Genomic DNA, 24,615 nt, shown 5'->3' on the forward strand with positions numbered 1-24,615 from the left:
CTTTAATTTTTTCTGAACTTAAATCAAATAAATCTCGTTTAATAATAGAAAATAATCATTATTGATTTGTTTCACGTGTAAAGAAACCTAAAAGATGTTTTTAAAAATATTCTACAGCTGACTGTCGACGCAGGACAAGACAAAGTTTTGATTTTTCGTGAATAAATAAGAAAATGGTTGTTTAAAATCTCACAATGGCGAATAAAGCTAACCCGTTACCATATATCAAGAAAAGGGAATATGGAATAGTGCCCGATCTTAAGGCTACGTTGTTTGAAAACAGGTTGAGTGCAGCGAAGAACCTGTATCGGAAGGATTTAAAGTGCCATTTTGGATGTGTAAATGCTATCGAGTTTTCTTGTAATGGCGAAATACTTGTATCTGGTAAATATTTTTATTATCTTAAGCAGTTCTTAATTAGTTTGTTGTAATGAAATTAATTAGTTTGCGTTTTTTTTTGTACAATGGCGTCGCGTCTACAAATAATCAGAACTGCTGGTATAATGCAGAAATTATAGGTGTCTTGATTTATTTAAATAAAAACTTATTTTTGTTTAATGTTATAAACAAGTTTTGATTCAATTCTTCTCATGATACCTACTTGTAAGATTGTTTACAAACACTTGCAGCTAATGGCGCCTACTTCGCTATTTGTTGCGCGTATTTGCCCGAATACGCAACTCAATATTTTAGTGCTTGCACTACCTACATTACATAATTATGATATATTTGTAGTACTATTTAACAAATGTAATGCTCTACCAAACAAGAAATAGTTATTTACGATACCAGTGCGGAAAAGAGGAAATTCGAAACGAGTGGCGATAAATTAAAACACGACCGAAGGGAGTGTTTTTAATCGACACAAGTTGCGAATTACCTATTCGCACGTGTATCGTACAACGTTTTACAGTACATATGGCCCTTTAAACTTTTGACATACACACGAAAAGTGCTAGTTTACGCACTAGTGCGGGAAAATAGGGCCATATATACTGTAAATTCTATTACTATACCAAAACAAGTACTAATTTCACCTTAGCTCTGAAATTGGTGGTTGATGGCAAGAAATATGCTTTCCCCTACATATGTGAACCATTGTATTAAAGTTTCCATTAATTTGTAAAATGTAACTAGGTAAAACTCAATATACTTACAAATGTTTTTTTGTGAATCATTTATGTATCATGTCACAATATAACATCAATGTACATTAACTTATTCACTTAATTTGACTATTAAAGGATTCCTGAAAATGTCCTCCTCTTTATGTGTATTATATTTTTTACTACAAAATATCTTTAAAAAGTTTTTTTATTTGCAAGAATACTTAATTCTATAATTCATAGGTGTTGTTTTGTTAGGTGGTGTACAGTATTCACATGCAAATTTTACAAAAAATGTTAGTTACTAATTACTGTAATTGATTAATATTCAAATATTAAATGTCATAATAAATAATTAATTAATTGTTCTCTTTTTCTACAATATTCCCAATGCCTGCTGAGACCGGTTCATGGGTGTCTATTGTTGCACCTGTGAACGGGTTCCAGCTGGCGTTCTACATGACATCAAAGCTCTCCAAGGAGCCTCTACGTGTTGGATCTGTGTCCCCACGCAAGTCTATCAAAAAACCGGGATTATAGGCCCGTGATATCCAAGGAGATAAAAATAGTTTATATTAAATACTTTTCTCATCATTCCTTCACGCTATAGAATCAGTGCTCTAACAGAAAACTAATTAATTTTTTCGTGTATTCCATAGCATTTAGTAGTTTTATACTGTTGGGGAAGTTGTTTTACAAGTTGGGCAACTTTACACTTGCATTTGTCTTCCCAGGTGGAGATGACAGGAGGGTGATGTTATGGCAATTTGGGCAGGCCATTGTGGATCGAGGCCAACCTGAGGCCATGAAGTCCACCCACCAGTCTAACATCTTTTGTCTTGGGATTACTGATGACTCGAAGAAGATTTACTCTGGAGGCAATGATGATATTGTAAGATTATATTTATATAGGAAGATCATTATGTCCCCTTGCCTTGTCCACTTACTTTATTACTTGCCCTGATTTTTCAGTGCAGTGTTTGAGTGCATGTGTTTAAGTCTCCCGTTTCAGTTAAAATTATGAATGAAAATCGTGTTAGTTTAAATTAGGTCAGTTATAGGGCCACCATTGCTGTGTTGTACCTATTTAATCTCTCTGGCGTCTATTTATAAAATTAAGGCACCATTTACAACAGGTGTATGCCAGAAACATTCATTTTGGCTAGCATTGTGGTTTTAGGGTATTTAATTTAGGCTCACTTGGGATCTGACTTTTAAAAATAATCCATTTCTCACCTGCACGCAAGTGTTGCTTATAAAGTGATATCTGTTATTAAGAGGACAGTTTGTCCACGCACATAGTAGCGTCATTTTTCAGGATTTTCATGTTTGCAAAGCAATGCAACATTCAATTGATCTGCTCATTTAATCTCCTTATGATTTTCAAGGTAATTGTACATGATGTGGAGAGCAAGCGCCCAGTAGAAGTGTTAAGCCATCAGCGCGCCGTGTGCTGCCTCAGCATCGACCCGTTTAACGACCGTGTGGTCTCCACGGCGGGCAATGATGGCAGACTTCTGCTTTTCGATACTAGGCAGTCTGTTCATGGTAAGAACCCTAATTTTGACCAAATTTAGCATGTCAAGATAAGCCTGTCCAAGGCAGGGGGAATGACACAGATGGAAAGAGCCAGGCCAGCTTTAACCCTTTTCCAGGCATAGTGCATGTAGCGACCACATACTCGCCAATAGAATTTCAAACTTAGTAATCCGATTTAAGGTTCATATTCGATTGGTCTTTCGTGAAAAGTTACTTATAATTAAATTAATCATCAATGCTGCATAAATTTTAATATATTTGCTTTTTTTGGAAAACCTTGTTGTTTGGTGCGGTCTGGAAAAGGGTTAAGTTCGACCAGTTAGCACATGCTTACTCACTCGTCCTGGGTGGCTTAAACAACCCTGGTTTCTAAAGTAAATTATACTACCTAGAATAAAGATTTTGTTTCGAACTATGTAATATTGTGTTGTCTGTGTATTTTATTTCCATCATCTTATTTCATCCATCAACCGTACCATGCACATAACTTTTAAGTTATAAGGTATTGATGGCAATATGTGTACATGAATATTATTATTGTAGAGTCCTTGGTGATATCGCGCAGCAGGAAACCCTTCCACGGAGTGATGTTCCACCCCATGCAGAAGGACATACTCGTGTCGGCAAACTCTAGGGATGGAGTCGCGCTCTGGGATCTCAAGTCACCTAAACGGTTAGTAGAATTGATGACGCTGACGAAAGTAAAATTTAATCGAGCCTTACGGAAATTTGTATTATAATTTCGTTGCAGCCCGTTGATACGCTACTCAGGCAACGGCAACGGCCCTTTCCAAAACTGCATGTCGGTCCGCTTTAACAAAGCCGGTACGCATGTACTGGCGCTGCGGCGGCGGCTCCCGCCAGTGCTGTACGCGCTCTACGAGCAGGAGCCGCGTGCAGAGTTCTACCACCAGGTGTGTATAGTTTTCCCAGTTTTGCAAACTCCGCCCTTTACAGAATGGCTTCTCGGAGCGGTTTTACCCGTCGAGCTACCGCCTACTACTACTACAACAAACTGACGTAAAGAAATTCGGCCCATATTGCTCTATCTATAGTATCACACGTCTGATACTGAGTCGCTACGAGCCAAATTGAGTTAATATCACACGTGTTACTAGGGCGCTTGACGGCAGTCGGAAGTAGGGTTGCCAACTTTTTTTTGGTGGAATATAGTATTTTCCAGGATAAGGCATCAAAAATATAGTACATTTCAAAAAAATATAGTACATTTCAAAAAATATAGTACTTTTAGATAAAATACTAAACATGAGTGTAATGTACTTTAATCGGAAATATAGTATTTTAGCGTATTTTTCCAAAAGTATATAGTACAGAGAGCTAAAATATAGTACAATACTATATAATATAGTACGGTTGGCAACCCTAGTCGGAAGCGTCGGCATGCACGTACTGTACGCGCTCCATGTACAGGAGCCCATACAGAGTTCTACCGTCAGGTGACGTATACTCGGGTTATGTTACAACTACCCTCAACAGAACGGCATTTCGAAGAGGTTTAACAGCGCCGGCAAGCGAGCCTGACACAAGTGTTGTGCTCACGCGGCTCCCGCCCGTGCTGTACGCGCTCTACGAGCAAGAGAAGCGTGCAAAGTTCTACCACCAGGTGACGTGTTATACCCGGCCTTAATACTGCAACCACCTCCCGCAACAGAACGGCATTTTAGAGCTGTTCCACAGTGCTCGCGCTGCGGTGGTGGCTTTTACTGTTGCTTTACTCGCACTACGAGTGAGAGTTCGTTTATCTCTATTACATCCACTTAGATTAATTCGGCATCCTCGACTCCATTGTAATAATATGTCTATGTATACAATATGTAGGTACTGAAACTTAGGATTTTTTTCTACAGGACTACTACAACTCGTGCACCATGAAGAGCTGCAGTTTCGCCGGCGAGGGTGACAAATATGTGCTATCAGGGTCCGATGATTTTAACCTTTACTTGTGGAAAGTTCCTGAACCTGCAAGTGAAGGTAAGGTGTTTAAAGAACTGCCTAAAATCAGATCCACGTTACATTAATTAACTTAAAATCCGCTTAAAAGTTGGCCTTCTTGCCATTTCCTTTAAATCAAATTAACTTGCTCATTTGGTCTTAATTCTACTCAAATGTCTCAAACAAATAAACAATTTCAAAGGTATTTTTTAAATATAAAGAGATTGCTTTGCTCATATGTCTTTTCAATGTAAGATGATGATCAACTAATGTGAATATTATCTTCATGGTAAAGGAATCCAGGTACTTCTGAAATGTATAAATATTTTGTACAGATGTGGTAGTGGAGAGTCCGCACATAGTGCTGTACGGTCACCGCTCGATCGTGAATCAAGTGCGTTTCAACCCGCAGTACTCTCTCATTGCCTCGTCTGGAGTCGAGAAAATCATCAAGGTAAATATTTATGACTTCTTATTTCATTTAAGCTCTGGAGATTCGTAACTCAAAATATGTAGTTTTTCAGAAATATCACTGCACGAAACTACGACTCTTGAAAAAAATGTTTGCTTAAAATGTCACTTTTTTAAAGCAAGTTGTCAAAACGTTAAATTTCTCTCAATATCGATTCGATAAAATTAGTGACTACAATGGAAGGCAAAAAAGTTATTAAAATGACATTTGCTGTAGGTATTAAGCATTCATTATTGAGGAAAATGCTTCCTTGGACAAAAAACCTGAATTTTAATCACCACCGTACCATAATACAAACATATTTTTAACTAGCAAACAATAGGTATGCACTAGTAGCATTTCTTCCTAAATGTGGCTTTCCATCAATTATGCTTCATATGCAATAAGGGTAAAGACATTTTTACATTCCAACAGAAATTGTGATATAAACGTCCTTATTGCACATGCAGGATAATGATTTCTCTGATGGAAAGCCACAAATATATTATATAATTCAGCTGTGGTCGACGATGGAGTACCCGGCGATGCGCGGCGATTTGCTGGAGAGCGCCACTGGCTCGGACAATCCGCGGGAGATCTACGGCCAAGATGACTATGTGACGCTCATGCACCTCAATGGACAGGTATGTTGTTATTACTCTTATACGACCTTGTAAGGGCTAAGCTCTTTTTTGGCCAACTCTTAACTGTGATGTTCTGTGATGCTCCGAGGTCAGTCTCAGAGCGTTCAAATTTATACCTGAATTTAATTGAAATAGGGAATAATATACATTGATAAATTTAAAGTGCTGGTTTGCGCGGACCTTAAGGTCGATATCATGTGAGCAAAGAAGAAGCTGAAGACGATTCGATTCCAGCCCTGGGCACAGGCACAGGCCGTGATTATTTTTTCCTTCTATTCGTTGTACATACATCTTACATCTTAATTAATAGTAAGTAATTAGTAGTAATAAGTTGATATGAAGTTAGGTCAATCATCTTCAAAAACTTGTTTTTAATAGATATCTAGTCATATGTGTCAGATGACTGAAATTCCATTCATTGGTCTCAATGTAGCCACCACCACAATGTAAAAAGTAACAGTGATCCGACGGCGATGACAGCGTTGTATGCAGCTCGGGCGCGATCGACTCCCCCATCTCCTCTCGTCGATTGACTGTATAGACGTGACGTAGCGATACATATGTGACGTTCCACGGGAAAAGGTACCTTATGAGGGTTTCTAGTTTCGGAGATATTAAATGTTTTGTAAAGAGGTGAAAAAATGCTCAATTTTTTTTTATTGTGTGATCTGAAACCTTAATGCGTAACGTTTGTTTACCTGTTTTTATTTTTGTTATAAGTTAGTTATAAGCCTAGTAATGTCGTCTCAGAGTTTAGTAGAAAAGGTACCTTATGGAAAAAAGATTGAAAATTCCCAAAAAAACTAGTCAATACGGGAAAAGAAGTTTGGTAGAGAACTGTATTAGCATTCTGCAAAACTAATTTGATAATTTCAGTTCTGGTTGGGGCGCCTCGCAAATATTATAACCGTACATAGACCGACATCACAAATCCAAGTAGACTGCTATTATACCAAAGTTACTCTCGTCAAGTCTTTCTTAACTAGAATAATCTTCATTTGGTTTGGTCGCATGCAGTAAATCAGCCATTGGTTTGCTAAAAAATGCCAATACCCGACGCATTACCTTATGGAATATCTGAGGTCATTGAACCTCAATGCCGCTTATCTTCAATAGCAACCGAAATATATTATTGATAAGAAATAGACGATTTATACCATCTTAACCCCAAAATATTATTAGTTTATCCTAACTGTTCCATCATCATCATGCCTCATCATGTAACTTGACCACAAGGTACCTTTTCATTACATACAAATTATTGGTCTTTTTTAAGATTATTATGACGAAGAACTAATTAAATTGGGGGCAGTTTAATGTAAATTAATATTTTCTATTCATAAAAGATAAACTATAATATGATTGATATTTTGTAGTGATGTATTATTAGATTTATTTCCATAAGGTACCTTTTCGTAAATGTATGGAGCAAATACTGTTATTGTTATGTAAGTTTAAAGTGGCATAAGGGGTTAAATATAGTATTTAGTTGGGGTTTTAGGATTTATTTCATTTGAATGACAGAATTTCTTTCATATGTGCTCAGAAAAATTGATTGTGTGTCACATTAAAAGTAAAAATATTCAATTTTGTGATTTTATATGAAAAAGTCAGAAAATACATTTTCACCTCTAAATCGGTATTGTATTTTGCTTAAACTGTCTGTCAGTGTCGTTTTCTAATAGATAAAATTTAAATCTTGAGAGCTCATTGCAATCAATCGTGAAAATGAAATAAAACTTTATTTTCAAGAGATTGGTTAGTATACACATAAATCAGTCGATATCAAAAGTTTCTATTTGCATTACAGAACAAGTCGCAATATTTTTTTAATCTCAGATATATAAGGCATTATTATTTGTAGTCAACTATGTAACTTACTTCAGGAACATAGTTTTTTAGGCGGCTAAACTTAAAACTTCTCTATCGTAAAGTTGCTCATTTCACAACATTATTTTCAAAAAATCATATCTCTGTAACTACGCAACCTAGAAGGTTGATCTTTTGTGTTATCGATAGCTTATTTATTGTAGATTACTGGGGTATGCATAACTCCATACCCGCCATAAGGTACCTTTGACCGTGGGACGTCACATATGAGTTTGTTGATGTATGTAATTGTAAATTCATAAATTATTTTTTATCCACATTCCCAGTACATATCGCACAACTACGCGGACCAATCCACGAGCGAAGACCCGCGAATGATGGCATTCTTCGACTCGCTAGTGCAACGCGAGCTCGAGTGCCTCGGCGAGAGCTCCGAGTCTTCGGAAGCGGCGCATCACACTGATTCCTGTGAGGAAGAGACGCATCTACTAGCGGACTTCCTGCCGCTAGTGCTGCCGCCCAAGATACGGAGTGAGTCAGTGCGTCAAATATGGGTTAGGCAAGAAAGACGAAGTTATTGTTTGAGGATGTAGCGAGAGAGTGTGCCCTGCGTTCTGAGGCTTGTGCTTGGGTGACAGGAAGGGGGTCAGTGGGAATAGTTCTAATGGACTCGCTACTGATGAGAGACTTATAGCACTGTGTTTTTTTTTTTGCAGTAAGTAACAGCGCAAACCGCAGTCAAAGGGGTCCAAATAGGCTGGCGCGGTTGGTTGCGTCGCGCTATCCAAAGAATTCACGTGAAGTACAGAAAAGAGGCACAGTCAGGTAAGTGGTTGAAGCAAAAATTCAATGTAACGTTATATAATGTCCTATAACCCATTCTAACCAATTTGATTTGTATAAAAAGCGGGTATATAGGTCGATATAGTAAGGCACGCAAGGAAGCTGAAGCGATGATAACTATGCTACAGACGCAGCAAGCACCTGGACCGCCGGGCGTTGCTCAGCAAGTTCAAGATGCTGCCGACGCGCGCGAGCGCCAAGGGCAAGCAGAGGTCGAGCGGGTCGTCTCGACGCGCTCCGCGGGGATTTGAGGTAGATTACCGAAGGCTACACAATACAAAATCTACTCTCTTTCATACTTTATAGGTTCAAATTCTACTGGCAACTTTTGGGATTTTTTATGGCCGGGTCTTAGGAGACTATAGGTATTGTAAAGAGTTGAGCAAGTACTTGATGCTGTCGACGTGCACCAGCGCTAACCGAAAGCAGCAGTCCTGTGGGTATTCGCGGCGGTCTCCGCGAGGACTTGGAACTGGGTTACTGAAGGATATAATAGGCTATAGGTGTAGTAATGAAGAGGATGTGGTACACGTAGACTATAGGTGTAAATATCTGGATTGACTGTATTATTGAGCATTGAGCAACTTCACGATGTGGTCCACGCGTAAATAGGTAAATAGCGGTCCAATGTGTCTTCGCGGCGTGCTCCACGAGGACTCGAGTTGAGATACTGGAGGGTACATTCTATGCATAGAATATAGGCGTAGTTAACATATGGACTGCAGGTGTCGTTGAGCAAGTTCAGGTCGAGAAGCGCGTCCGCTGTATACTCGAGTTGGGCCATTGCTACTATTGAAGAGAATGGGGCTAACATAAATCTCAGGTGGGCGTGGGCTTCAAATATACAAGTGTAGTGATATATATATATATTCCTGGATATATGGAATATCAATAAGATTAAGGATTGCAGGACGTTTTAGTTAGAGGACATGTGCTCACAACGCTACACCTCTTTCAGAACGGGCCGCGGTCTCGCTTGGTGCGCTGCGCTCGCGCCGGGCCGGCGGCGGCGGCGGCGGCGCGGCGCGACCCGCCCTCCAGCGAGCCTGACGAGGACGAGCCGCGCCCGCTCTACCGCGCCACCGGACGGGTGAGACATTACATAATCTTTAGGGTCCTGATCCCTCAGGGTCCGCACACCGGGACGAGCAGGCCGCATGTGACTCTTAGGGCACTTTCCCACTGAACATCCCGTTTTTTGCGTGTTCGGTTTAGGCTTTAGAGTAACCTACCACCTACCGTGTTTCTTTTATTTCATTACTGCTTCAAGGTTACCACACTTTGGCGTTCGCATAGTAATTAAAGTGTCTATACAATTTCTTATGATGCATTTAAGAACTGGAAAAGGATATAAGTTAAATATACGTTGACGTGCACTCAAAGTCAGCTCACATAATTTCTACCACTATGTAAAGTACAGTCAACAATAAACACAAATGTTAACACTTTCTCACCATTTACCATTGTAACAAGGCGAAAAATGAAATGTAGTGTAAATAAGACCTAGCCGTATAATACCGTAATATTTATCCATCATCTAAAAAATACATAAGTACTATGCCAAATATGCTAAATACTGAATATCAAAATATTTATAGAGCACCAACCTCCTAATTTGTTTACATTTGTTTAGGAGTTGTAAACATTGCAGTTTTTCGTTATACAACGCTACACGTCGACTTTTTTTTTTCAATCAATCAATCAATCAATCATTTATTTATTTCTTTGAATGTGGTACATTAAAGATGTAATAACAGAATTTTGTTCAGCACATCCTGCCTGAATAGGCATAGAAATAGTGAGTCTTACCTAAACTGCATGCAAGTAATGATTATGTACATTAAAATTTAACATTAAATTATAAGTAATATCAAAAATATAAATCATAGAAGTCACAAGTAAACATTAATTTCATTCATTATAAGTAATATCAAAAATATAAATCATAGAAGTCACACATTGTCGTAATTATTTACGAGCTTAAATAATAGTTTGCGAACCTCACTCAGTATAAACATTATTAATATTATTTAATATAAACCCTTTATAAACCGCAAACAATTTGAATGAATGACATACATTGACAACTGACTTTTAGCTTTTTTTTTAAATCATAGACAATTGGTGATACAACAACGAAATATCTGTCAACAATTTTTTGCTAGCCAGACTCTAGTACTACCGTACAGAAAGGACACTTCCTACAAAACCGAAGTTTGACAGCGATTCAGGGTCGAATCATGATATCCCTTTTTAACTTATGGCACTATCCGTTTCGGCTATTTAGGGTTGTCAAAATTCAAGTCTTTATCTTATCTATGGTCGTGCACGCAAAGGGACGTCAAGTTGTGTCAACCCTAATAATTGCTCGGAGCAATGCTGAGCCGAACGGAGCCGAGTTTACCCGAAGTCAGGAGTGTCTCTCCACTGGTATTGCCATTATAAATCAAGCTTGTTTCAGAACCTCCGGCCGCTGCGCAGACGAATGAATCTGTCCAGAGCATCGAAAAGGAAAACTAAAGCGACCAATACTAGTTACAGAAAGTCTGTTATGAATTTAAGAAGCAGTGGTAAGTTTACATGGTAAAGTATGGCTGCTTTCCCGATTTCTTGACTTGGTAGTAAGAAATAAATACGACAACAGTACTGCTATCTGGCGGTCTAGCATAAGTTGCGTTCTCGCACGCGAGTCCATACTTGATGTCGCGCTTGATGTATGGAGTCGCCTGATTGGCATAGATACGTCGATGTCGCACCGAAAAGTCAGAGAGGGTCCTAGCTTTTATATTCATACACATATATCTTTATGTAACTGTGACCCGCCCCGGCTTCGCATACACCTAAACCTTCCTCAACAATCACTCTATTGATGTAGGTGAAAACCGCATGAAAATCCGTTCAGTTGTTTTTGCCTTTATTGCAAACACACATACATACATACAGACGCAGCGGGAGACTTTGTTTAAAAGGTGTAGGATATTTTAACACATTCATTGCCACCCAGCCAAACAAGACGTCCGCGCCAGACCACAACAATTTCGTCATATAAAGCAGTAGTACTACGATCCCGACTATCGGGTCGTCCAGCCTGGGAACGAAATCATAAAATACCCGATAGTCAGGTTTTCGGCACTGAATGTGTTAAAGTTGTTAGTTTAAATCCTTAGTTTAATGATAATAAGCTAACTATAATTAAATATGTGGTACTGTTTTTAGGATTCACCCATGATAGCGATAATGGCATTCCCCTTTCGAGTAGAGCTGATTATCTGGATGGCCTCGACTCGATGACGTTACCAAGCACAAGCACAGGTAAGCCACAATAAAGAAAACAAGTATCTTAGAATAATAATGCCTAGAATGTAAGGCCAGGCAATTTTCTTAGCTTGTTATCGCCCGCTGCTGAGCAAAAGTGTCTCATGCTACTCCCGGTTCTGTGCTAATCTCATCCAGAAAACCCGCGATCTTCCGAATGTAGTCAATTCCTACACCTGAGAAACCTTAACATCCTCTGCTATTCTCCGCAGGTTACAGGGGCGAAAACACATCGGCGATGTTCAGAGTGGCGGCCGATTCCGACGACCAATCAGGCAGCGGGTCGTCGTCCCCCGCCAGCGGCTGCGATAGGCGGCCCGCACACCGCGTACACGGCTTCGACCTCGACTTCACCACCCCGGGACCCTACGGGTCGTACACGAGAATGGAGGAGTATATGGCGCAATACAACGGGGACGAAACGCGCGACTCGCTAATAGTGGAGCCCCCGGAGTCCGACTCCACCCCGCCACCTTCCGAAACCAGACACCGGAGAAAAGGGAGGAGAATGGCAAGGAGTTTGAAAAGGTCAGATTCCAGCGAATCGCCCCCGCCAAAAGACCAGGCGATCGTTCCCGATAGGTTATCTAAAGAGTATAATAACAGGACTATAGCGCGACTGATGAACGAGACGAACGAGAGTGAACTAGAGAGCAGTTGCAGCACCGAGGAGAGCATGTGGCCGGCGCCGGGCTCGCTGGGGACGCCGGACAGCGGCGTGGGCACGGCGGCCGGCAGCACGGAGCGGCGCTCGCAGCCCGCCGGCGACGTGTCCGACGACCCGGACTGGCAGGCGCTCAAGCTCCGGCAGCGAGTCAAAAAGGCGAGGCGCAACTATAGGAAACATATGGAGTCTGATTCTAATTAATATGAATAGCATTAAGATTTTATTGAGCGTCCAGGAAAGAAATGGTGACAGAACATTTAAAAAATATCTATTGAAGGTTTAGGCACTTTAAGAGCAGTGTTGGGATAACATTCGTTCGAATTTTTATAAATCTTAATTTAAGCATGGCCTCTTTATTCTGATTGAAATGTATGTCCATCTATATTTTTATTCTAAATTATAGTTGAATACTATGCTCTTTTTTTCGGGCAGATGACTAAAATTAATGTTTCAGTTCTTCTTGTTCAGTTGATTCAATCTAACCAATGTTAAGAGGTGGACAACTATTACTGTACTGTAACATTAATTAAATTGTGTAATCTCAAATCTTGAGGTTACTTAGTTATAAAAAAAAGTTTGAAATGATCGAAATCATCGTTTACTTTTAGGAGTGCCCAACTCTGTTTTTAATTATGAGAACCAAAAACAATTTTGGGAAATGGGGCTCTCACAGTTTTCTCCCTGGACCCATCAATTGATAAATGTAGACACCATGCGACGACTTTTTTGCAGCTACTCAGTTTGAGTCATGCGTCTTGACACAATTCGGCGTTGATATACCCCATTATCTTTTAGAGCACGTACAAACGGCAACACTCCTAACTGTACATTGGTGGACCTTATTACAAAACGCATAAGGTCTACCGATGGAGAGTGTTGGGCGATGGTACGCTGAGCGTGACGGATGGTACGGTTGGGCGCGGTGCACCGCACTTCGATACTGTAAGTTGGCAGTAAAGTCGCCGTGTGGATGTGGATTGATTCTAAGGCCTTGTTTTCCGGTTGACGCTTTTTTAACTTCCAAACAATATGACGCATGCAGCGTGCGGCGTCAACTGGAGACCAAGGCCTAACTCGTAAACACTCGAGTGCCACAAATGTGTATCTAATCAGTTTCCTTTTTGAATAGTTTATTATTATTATAAAGGTATTGTGATCACTATTATTATTACTTAAATAGTCGTTAAGAGCCATCATGTTCTTTAAAATGGTTATTAGCGTTAGACCAATCTGGTGAATATATTATATTAACATAAATAGTTTTGTTTATTATTGTTTGATTATTGTTATATTTGGTATTTCATATAAAAATACTAGCGACCCGGCCCGGCTTCGCACGGGTTAACAAATTATACACCTAAACCTTCCTCAAGAATCCCTCTATTGATAGGTGAAAACCGCATGAAAATCCGTTTAGTAGTTTGAGTTTATTACGAACAAACATACAAACACAAACATACAGGCGCGGCGGGGGACTTTGTTTCAAAGAATATAATACTCACTAGGAGAAGAACGGTAACTCCATACAAAAAAATGTCCCCAACCGTTTATACGTTTATACTAGTGGCGCCGTCTTTGTGTACCAATGGAACTAAAGTTGACAACCGGTTTAGCCTGGCGGGTATTGGTAGGTAGTAATTCTGTTGATAAACATATTCGTTATCTTCATATCACGAAATATATGCAAGATGCAAATATTACCCCTTGTTTGTGGTATTATCAATTGATTTAAATAAAAGGCATGTTTATGTTTATAACATTATATATATTATTTATTAAAAAATGTTTTACATATAAAAATATACACTGAAAACTGGCAACTGGCAACTTAATAAAAAAATAGACATTAATAAAGCGCATTCACAAAGTTTTCAGTACCTTTTATACAAATAACATTAGGCATGCCTACCTATTACACTTTACACACAGATACACTACACTTTACATACGGCATTTTACACAGATTTCCAACTTGTATTCATACATTTCTTCACGGTTAATTAATACGCTTTCCAGATGCGTTATGACTCGGTTCCTTCTGAACCCACTAAAGTTGTAAATTTCACTCTGGCTGCTTCAACAGCCGTTGCTCCGCATTTAGCACATTTTCTATGTGCATTGCTGTAATCCATGTAGGTACAGACTTACAGTCTTAAGTGGTACGTAGCGGTACACGTTGTATGTATTATTTAAAGAGTTAATAAATAAAATTTTCGTTATGAACTTTAACCACAGCAGTTGGACAGAGTCATTGACAAATATATTTTTTATTATGGTGGGTAGACGTACCTACCCTCCATATATTTTATGAACATTGATAAAGACAGTTGGAAGCAAATATTCATTATAAAACTTAATCGCATGTAATTAAGTTTTAAGCGTTTTAAGTCCCGTTTTATGATTAATATTGTATAAAATTCGTGATAATTTAAATCAGAGTTGGGAGCAATGTTGCTGTAGAAAAATGTTTTTATTTTTATTACTCGCAACTTTTTCCCGGAGGCCAACGCACACATAGAAGATTAAGGCGCACACATGCGCAATTATTTGGGGACATAACTTTCTTAGGAAGTGAACAGGCCTTGCTTTGTTTTATAATTATAAGGTACACACACACGTACTCGACCACCTTACAGCTTGGCAAAAAAGAGTAGAAATTAAAAAGTGGCAACACTGTAGTGTCGTCCCTTTCTTATATAAATTGGTTTGAAAGGGACGACACTACAGTGTTGCCACTTTTTAATTTCTACTCTTTTTTGCCAAGCTGTACACTGCCTTACAGCCTTACACACTATCGATTCGTGCGACGCACCGCACCAAGGTCGTGGTGCGGTGCGATAGTCTGTTATGGCTATAAAACACATTTTTCCGAACGCATCCGATATGCCTTTAAATTGTTTTGACACTTGACGTTAGGTTAGTGACCATTAGTGACTGACTTAACGACCTTAACGAAGTAACCTAAAAAAATCAGTGCATTGAATATAATTTACTCCTTCTTCGTTTTCACTCCCTTCAAAAATGGACGGAGTATCGAAGTATAACACATTCATAGCTATGCACAAACCTCAATTGGTTTTGTCTGGCGTTCCTGAGCACTTTTGGCCCGTTCTTTGCAAGAAGTTATACGATCAGATATTTGACTCCGGGTCCACATTCCAATTAGTACAAATCGATTACGAGGACGCTGAGAAGAAAAGCTATGATCCGCTCTGGGCCGTTGTAGCATTATGCGACATTGAACGTTCACACCCGTCTCATATTTACTTGATTGATCATGCCTGGACTTTTAAGGCAAACAATGTTCAAAATTGTCTAAGAAATGTACCTGGACTTTTGGAAAGGATGTGTTTTCTTATGCAAATAAAGTGTGATTCAAATGAAGAGAAGATTGAAAAAGTTTCAGAAAATGTATGGAAATACGCTCACACATATGCTATTGGAGGGAATGAGTTCTCGGTTGAAGAAAGGGTGCCTCTTTGGTATGTGTTAGACGAACTAGGATCTGGGATCACTCACTCGGACAACCCTAACTTTAGGGCTGTGCCATTTATATTTGTACCGGAGCAAATAACTTTCACTTTGCTCTTCCCTATTGAAAATGTGGAAGAAGGTGATTCTATTACAAGGAACTTTGTGGAGGGAGCATACTCTGATCCTCTGCAGAGAGAGGCAATGCTGATTCCTTGGAAACATTATGACCACTTTCATGATGATTTTTCTCAGAACGAGCCTGGGCAGAATTATTTTCTAGAAGGACATATTGTAGAGACTCTGCCTAATCTTGAATTATTAAAAAATGTCCAGCATGGGGATAAATTGAAGGTATTTTCAGAATACACATTTATAAATCAGTACTTGACAGACTCTGCATTTGAAATAGTTGACAATGAAGATGATGCTGATGTCCTGTGGTATACAACACATTTTAAAAGTTTCAAAGAATTAAGTGAATCATTTCCTTCAAAATTTGTTAATCAGTTTCCATTTGAATATGTTCTAACAGTTAAAGATCTTTTGGCTATTGTTTCAAGAAGAGCAGCCAAGAAAGATTCAGCATCTAAAGACAAGTTTGACACACAGCCTGCGTGGTTGCCAACTACTTTTAACATGAAGACGGAATTATCAAACTTGGTTGCATATTACATGCAGAGAAAGATAGCAGGATTGGACAATCATTGGATTTGCAAACCATACAACCTTGCAAGGGGATTAGACACATACATAACTGATAATTTAGATTTCCTGTGCCGTTTACCTTTAAGTGGACCAAAGATTGCTCAGAAATATTTAGAAAACCCAGTACTGTTTGAAAGACCTGAGATTGGTCAAGTAAAGTTTGATATCAGATATGTTGTTCTGTTGAAATCAGTTAATCCTACAAGTGTCTATGTCTATAGCAACTTTTTCCTTAGATTTTCAAACAAGTCATTTGCTCTGAACAACTTTGAGGATTATGAGCAACACTTTACTGTAATGAACTACAATGAGAATGCAACTTTGCACAGAATGCTCTGTGCAGAATTCAAGACGGCTTGGGCTAGTCAATATGGTAATTATAACTGGGATGAAGTTGAACAATCAATATTTAAGATGTTTGCAGAATTATTTGCTGCAGCAACTAGTAAAAAAGCACCTTGTGGTATTGCAGAGAGTCCCCAGTCCAGGGCTCTGTATGCAGCTGACATAATGCTAAGTTGGGAGACTAAAGGGTCAGAAAAAGACATACAACCCAAATTGTTGGAAATGAATTGGATGCCGGACTGTCGCCGTGCCTGCGAGTACTATCCAGATTTCTACAATGACATTTTCTCTGTTTTGTTCTTGAACAAAGAAGCAAGCACATGCATTAAAATAATGTAACATTTAAGCAACTTAAATTCTAATGGACTCCAAAGTATTTATTATCTGTATAATCTGTATACCATTTGTTTTTATGTTTATAATAAAGTACCCATAAAGAACAAATCTGATTTCATTTCATAACGTTTTTTATTTAGGTAAAAGGTTCTGTGTAGAGCATCTCCAGATATTAAATTAATATATGATTTATTAGTAATTATATATCACTATAAGATTGCTTCACTTTATACATAACATAAATAGCATTTAGCTATGTTACTTCAAAATTGTATTGCTTCTCTTAATCTGTCAGTTTTTCTGAAGAATCCTGTGGTCCTCGTCCTGAATGAACCCGAAGGGGTTTTCCTCGTCAACGTCTCTGTGGCTGAGCACTAGTAACACTATGACTACGGCGATTATTATGAACAGGAGGATCCAGTAGCGGCGGTAGATGCCTCCGGCTCTTCGTACCCGCGATGATGGTAGAGTATTTCTGATAACAGAAATATTAAATAGCTTTAGTGTTACCATTTACAGTGCGTTCAAGATAAGTATGTACAGTCACCTGCAATAAAATGTTACGCAACGAAGGCCGCAAAAATATCTGACACGATCTTATTTGTAGAGTCATAAGAGCGTGTCACATATTTTTGCGGCCTTTGAAGCGTAACATATTATTGCAGGTGACTGTACATACGTACTTAATTTAGGAGTAGGTGTTAAGGGAAGGTTTCTTCAATGTATTATGCTAGAATACACTTTATTGTGCGTGTGCGTGCTTACTACTCAAAGTAGGTTTATGTCTAAACGTAAGATTACGGTTGGCGCTATATTGGAATCTAATACGTACTTCCACCACCGGCTGATCCAGGCGAAAGTCGATTTCTGTTTGTACTTGTTCTCGTCATGGTCGAAGGTCGATGGTTTCGCATTGTCCACGGCCTTAAATCCTTTTCTCGGAGCTTGACCACCTGTTATTAAATACGGAAATAGTTAAATGACTTTAGTAATTATTATGCATGCATATTTATTACTATGCACCACTAACCTTTAGTTAGAGAGTTATAACAACATAGAGGTTTCACAAGATCGTACTTTTAATAGTCTAGATTCAATAACAATTAATAGCGTTGTAGGAATGAATGCCTGCAGCCCTGCAGTGAATGTAGGACAATACTACGGGCCTCACTAGGCAGGCAGGCGGCGAGAAAACGAGGTATTGTACATCCCGTTAATAAGAGAGATACATATGTTAGTCTTTTCTAACTATTCACACTACAGGAGAATACTTTTTCTGTTTAAAAATACTCGCCCCTCGTTACCTTAGCAGAAATATTGTTTGCTGAGCTGTTTCTAATGCTTTAATTACACTATCTCCATTATAAAATGTTATTATTGTCCTTAAGCGTAATGGAAATAATTTGGCATTTCACGTAACAGCACAGGATTCATTAGCCCTCTCTGACTGGCTAGCATGAGTTGCGTTCTCGCGTACGAGTCCGTATTTGATGTCACGCTATATGTATGGAGTCGCGCGCGAGAACTCAACTCATGTAATTGAATAATACTTTCACTGACCTTGTAAACTGTCGCTCCTCTTGACAGAAGTGTGGTCATACATGTGTTCGTCAGGTATCTGTACTATGGAATGTTGGGCGCCATTGTTACGTGTGGACTCATCGTCGCTAGCTCCGACCGGCGTGCCGCGCTGGGAGTCTGCGCTGGCGTAGAACTCGGGCGACTGACTGCGTCGGACAGCGGCTTTTAGGTCTTGGTCCTCTGAAAGCTGTGAATAGTACTGATATAGCTAGACTGCCCTTATACTATGGACATGGTCTGAATTAAATAAATTGATTGATTGATTGATTGATTGATTATAATGTAATAAATGAATTTAATAGGCCCACACAGTGTACAGGTCTGTGAAGACGTGGCTTTTTGAGTCAGGCGAGGCACGTCTTTACGGACTGAGCTGCTTCGCGCCACAATACCTTCATGATGCGGTTTGTTCTATGCGTTCAACAGTATTTTTTTATTGCCAACATGATGTAACGCAAAAAGCAAATAGGTGACGTAATATTTTTAAGGTTGAACAATGATCAATTATTTAAACAATGGCCATGCTACGTAAGGCGGTTTGGCTTAATTAAACCGCAAAAGCCGATTCAATGAGTGTGTCATGGTGAATATCTAAGAAAACTATGCAACAAATTTAGCATAAACATGTTAATTCCATCAATAGAGATTGAGTAAACATACAAAGTTTTAAACAATATGTTAGACTTTGATGGTACCATCACCATAGGGATCAAAATCTTATGATATTAAAGAAACAAGGGTCAAGTTAGTCCAATTATTAGGCATTGGAGTTTTCATTGCATGGTAAGATTATAGTGAGCCATGGAGTCTATATTAACATTAAAATGAATGTCCAACTCTGTAGCTCACTATAAACTTACCATGCGATGAAAACTCCCATGCCTACCAATTAAATACTTAACAAGTTACAGCCAAACCTTTAAAAATGAGTCTTACCAAAGGCAGACCAAGCCCCGCCCGGGCCCAGTTGACGCCAGCCAGTTTTTCTCTCAGCACATCGGCCACCGGGGACACAAGATTCTGAGGTGGAAATACTGGTGTAGCACATGACGGACATTGGTAACCTGCTGGGGCCGTGGTTCGAGGGAGTGCCCGGTATCGGGCCTCAGTGCAAGCCCAGTGGAATACATCTGGACAAAATTCACTGTCATTAACCGGTGTAGAAAAAGAGTGTTATGAATTAGAATTAGGCCGTGTTTTCCTTATAGGGAAATAACTCATTAGTTTGTTTTCTGTTTTTGTTTCAGTCAAATCAGAAACAAGCAAGTTGTAAACAAGAAAGTCTAATCAAGACATAAAATCAAACAATAATGTTTTGAATTGTATTGCTTTTCGTATTTCCTGCAAATTCACTTCTACCTATTGTTTACTATTTGAGTTACTTTCTAATAATATAAAATACTTACGGTAACAAGTGAGTCGGATACACTCTCCCTCACTTAAGCTGTTTGTGCAAATTTCACAGATAGGATTGTAGTCACTGTCCTGCAGCCACTGCAGGTATGATTGAATTATGCACTGAAATGGTAATTGTTCTATAAATTTGTGAAGAAAACATGAATTTTATGTAAAGTTTGCTTTGGTTCTTACATTATTTTGCGGTTAATAATAAGATAATGATTTCCAACACTACTGTTACTAATAAATACAGATTTCTTTTAAATAAGAAATGCTGTTTAACTGCATAAGTAGCAAATTGCAATAGCAAAATTACCTTCTATAGTAAAAAAATATAGTAAATTACCTTAGGGTGATTCGTGACCATACAATATTCACAAACATTTACTCTGTGTTCGAAACAAAACTGATTTGTAACTCGTCGTTTTGGACATTTGCAGAGACCCATGATTTACTATGACCTTTGGAAAAGAGTTTATTGATTTTCATAAGGTACAGCTGGTAATATTAATAAACACTACAAAAGTTATCTGTAAAATCCTTTTAAAGGCAAACAAAAAGCTGCACCTCAGCTGAAAGTAGCGGCCACGTAAAACAAATGTCAAAATAAGGTTGCGTTCTATGTAAAAATATATTTGTTTTTATCTTGGCACAGACAACACTAGGACTTGGCTAAGATAGTGTCGATCACAAATCCAAAACCGAACCCATTGAAGGTTACGGTTATAAAAACGCCTTTAATACGTTAAATCGAACTGTCATTTCCATGAAGTTATAAGATGGAGTGAACTGTCACTTTTTTTGCCATACTAAATTTAACCTTATCACCGAGCCAGAAAGACGTTCTTACCAGACTAGAGAAAACGGTCCACTTGAGATAGCAAAGGTGGGTCGCGGTGTCTCACTCGCACATGTTGCCAATGTTAAAAATATACTATTGTGGTAGTATTTATATCAATATACTACTAAAGTGAAATACCTTCTTATATTATTTAAGTGCTATATTTAGAGTAAGGTTCTGATATCTTTTAAGAAATTTGTAAATAATTATGATGTCAATATTATCACAGTACAAGAACAGTAGTGAATCTTCATAGAAATGTGGCGCTGCCGGCTTGAATGTGTGCGTGCGCGCCGGGCGCCGTGTACGCACGCGCTGCCACGCACACATTAGCATAATATACGGGGGAATACGGTGGCGGCAGTGTGGGCCGATTGTGATCGCGCGCATTCGAGTACGCTGCACGCCCGCTCGCATTTGACTGCTCTTACCGGCCTTAATTTTTTTGATCATGACTTCGAACAGAGGAAAAAAATATTGTAGTGTCTTTGGGTGTCACAATAACGACTCCTCAAACCCGGACTTGTCATTCTTCACAATACATTAATTACAGGAATTATGGTACAGATCGAAATTACTCATAGTCCCACCCGATGACTTCGTCGTGAATATAGGAAGGATGGAGAAGGTGTTTCGCAAAGCGTTTGAAAAGGACCACATCAACATTAAAATCGGCACGTCAATTTAGGAACAATTAAAAGACATAGAATACGATGCCCTGCCCATGCTTCCCTAAAACCTTTTTACTAATGTTAAGCCCCCTCCAGACTATGCGCGTGAATCGCGGGCGAAGCCGCGAACGCGAGTGTGGAGTCGATTTCGCAGGTCTGCGTTCAAGACTCCACACTCGCGTTCGCGGCTTTGCGCCGCGATTCGCGCACGAGTGTGGAGGAGGCTTTATACGTAAGGATGAGAATTTACTTTCCTTTAACCGCTAACAGTAAGGCCCCGTTCGCACGGCAGCTTTTTCAACGCGCGTTGAAAAAGCGTTTGAATGACGCAAATGGATAACCATGTATGTATTCACACGAAGGCGGTTTTTAAGCGCGGCGCTTTTTTATCGAGCACTGTTCGATTTTCGGCGTTGAGCGTTGGCGTCAAATTGAATAGAGCATACGGAACTCCGTGTATCTGTTCTCACAAGCGTTAAAAAAGCGCCGGCGCTGCTGTCAGTTGGCTGTCAAGTGTCAATTTTTGGTGTCAATCGTCAAGATTATTATTAGTTTCACCTTAAAAATGTCAACTTATGCTTACAAATTCCTGAAATATTCAAGCTATATTCAAATAATACGTCGTAATAGCAAATAAAGTATGGCTTTGCTGAGATGCGTACGTGGCAGTACGACTCACAAGTGATTTTTAAGCGTTCATATGAACACAAATATTGGAAACGGTAAAAAAGCGCCAACGTCGGGTTTTAACGCAACGCTTTTTAAGCTGTCGTGCGAATGGGGCCTAAAGCGTTCCGAACATGCAGAAACCGGAGGAACTTTTTTTCTGTATTGAATTTATAATTTTTTTAATAAATGCCATTTCCTAATGTAAATATTTAAAAAGCGTTTTATTTATACGTCATTTATGAATTGTTAGAACATTTCATTATATTATATAAATAGAAACCTAGTGTTACTCATAATACGCAAATAATATTTAACTAAAAATAAAAGTGACAACCCTAAGCACCAACGCAAGAGTAGGTAAATAACTTGCCGAGCGGCCTTAGATTCACTACTGTTCTTAGTGTACTGTGATATTATTAACTGATTTAACCAAGCATGTGCACAACAAAAAAAACATTAATTTTGATATGGTAGACATTGTAGTAACTTTGAATATTAATTGGTATCCCTAACGTGTGATGACATGTTATCAAAACACGTGAATGAAAAAATTCTTAAAAATGGTGAATAAATGTTGCGTTAAAGGTTGTAGGAGTGAAAGAATTTCTAATTGTGGAATATTGTTTCACAAGGAAGCCACAATTATTACATTTTGCGATAAAAATACAAGTCAACATTGTCAAACTCATTAGGGTGACCATGATGTCGGCACGATGAGAATCAGTATTACACATTTCTTATTACGTACTTGAAAGTAAGTTTATATGAATAGGTATGTATTTATTTCGGCATGTTTAAATTAGTGAAATGAGAGCCAATACAGAATAAATAATTGCCAAAATTGAAATCTAAAGGCCTTAAACATTACAGACACATTTATATACTTGGTCAAGCAGATCTTGTCAGTAGAAAAAGGCGGCAAATTTGAAAAATGTAGGCGCGAAGGGATATCGTCCCTAGAAAATTAGAATTTCGCGCCTTTTTTTACTGACAAGATTTGCTTGACCAGCTATACATTGTTATATACTTGGTCAAGCAGATCTTGTCAGTAGAAAAAGGCGGCAAATTTGAAAAATGTAGGCGCGAAGGGATATCTTCTCATAGAAAATTTGAATTTCGCGCCTTTTTCTACTGACAAGATTTGCTTGACCATCTATAATAATAAAAAAACACATTGATAATAAAAGAAAAATAGAACTTTATGGTAATTTACTGACTTTTCGGACGATACCAGAAACGTTACTGGGAATTTACCCTCTTTGGAAAATTTACTGGGAACGGCACATCACTAGTTTCTTTACATTTCACGTCTCTTCTCTTTTCACACAGATGGCCTACCACCGTGAACACCGAGGTTCGCAAATTGCGGGCATCTTTCTCTTTTACTCCTATAAATGAGTAATTACAGAGACAGAGAAAGATGCTCGTCAAACGATGCAAACTTCGGTGTCTATGCTCCAGTGACAAGCGTCCTAGTTAAAAACTATAGCAAACGGGCGTAGCGGTCCCACGCGACCCTGTGGCAGTGGCGGATTTGCCCTAAGGCCGAGTAGGCCCGGGCCTAGGGCGGCCAGATATTTTAAGCGGCAGTCTATATGATGGGTGCTGAGAAAAGGGCGGCTAGTGCTTGCTATGAAGGGCCTGGGACCTAACGCGGAAAAGACTGTAAAAAGCTCTCAGGACATTGGGGGTGTCCTGAAAGCCTACCCCGAGCCGCTTTCGACGTGTTGCCTCTTTGTAGCACTTTCGTACGTAAGTGTGACAGAGGGGCGACACGTCGAACGCGGTTCGCGGTAGACCCTCTGGTTCTGTCAGCATATCTATCTCTCTCACTCATACCTGTATTCTTGACAGACGTTACGGCGGACCACCTTCCTGAGGATCGACCATGTTCGTGGTCCAGCATCTACGCCTATTAATAACAGTTTTTAGAACAACTAAATTAAGTACCTAAGGTTGTGTGAAGCGTTGTAAAGAAGAGAAAAAAACTAAATCCATCCCTTTTTAGGCCATAATACTAGTACAGCGAAAAGACAGTATGATTCTTTATAACTGATATAACTATGCATGAATAAGAAAAGATCCTGGCCAAACTATATATTCAATGTTATCCTAATATCCCACATACATATGACTTATGGTCACCCTAATTAGAAAGAGATGCAACGGCCCACCTTGACTTCTCATGTGGACACACTTTTTGGCTAATGTACACTATCCGGTTTACTCTCTAGGTCCGTGGTCATT

General features: G+C 39.1%; 3 protein-coding genes across 3 annotated transcripts; 2 read left to right on the top strand and 1 right to left on the bottom strand.

Annotated features, from left to right (window-relative positions):
- Positions 1–23: 23 nt before the first annotated feature.
- On the top strand, positions 24–13,605 carry LOC134799560 (DDB1- and CUL4-associated factor 5). The gene is made up of 15 exons (XM_063771995.1): positions 24–384; positions 1,841–1,998; positions 2,495–2,654; positions 3,189–3,318; positions 3,397–3,559; positions 4,514–4,637; positions 4,934–5,052; positions 5,568–5,693; positions 7,850–8,054; positions 8,240–8,348; positions 8,495–8,618; positions 9,325–9,456; positions 10,828–10,936; positions 11,583–11,678; positions 11,894–13,605. Exons 1-15 carry the CDS (start codon positions 195–197, stop codon positions 12,547–12,549), a joined length of 2,601 nt encoding a protein of 866 aa, XP_063628065.1. The 5' UTR covers positions 24–194; the 3' UTR covers positions 12,550–13,605.
- A 1,696-nt stretch (positions 13,606–15,301) lies between these two features.
- On the top strand, positions 15,302–17,296 carry LOC134799561 (tubulin--tyrosine ligase-like protein 12). The gene has a single exon (XM_063771996.1). The coding sequence runs from the start codon at positions 15,370–15,372 to the stop codon at positions 17,209–17,211; it is 1,842 nt and encodes a 613-aa protein (XP_063628066.1). The 5' UTR covers positions 15,302–15,369; the 3' UTR covers positions 17,212–17,296.
- Positions 17,297–17,321: 25 nt separating this feature from the next.
- Positions 17,322–20,783, bottom strand: LOC134799562 (zinc finger protein-like 1). The gene is made up of 6 exons (XM_063771997.1): positions 20,534–20,783; positions 20,196–20,307; positions 19,726–19,919; positions 18,769–18,976; positions 18,041–18,161; positions 17,322–17,683 (listed from the first exon to the last, which is right to left on the bottom strand). The coding sequence occupies exons 1-6, from the start codon at positions 20,633–20,635 to the stop codon at positions 17,500–17,502; spliced, it is 921 nt and encodes a 306-aa protein (XP_063628067.1). The 5' UTR covers positions 20,636–20,783; the 3' UTR covers positions 17,322–17,499.
- Positions 20,784–24,615: the final 3,832 nt, after the last annotated feature.

The sequence above is a fragment of the Cydia splendana genome, chromosome 18, assembly GCF_910591565.1.
Source record: "Cydia splendana chromosome 18, ilCydSple1.2, whole genome shotgun sequence".
NCBI lineage: Eukaryota > Metazoa > Arthropoda > Insecta > Lepidoptera > Tortricidae > Cydia > Cydia splendana.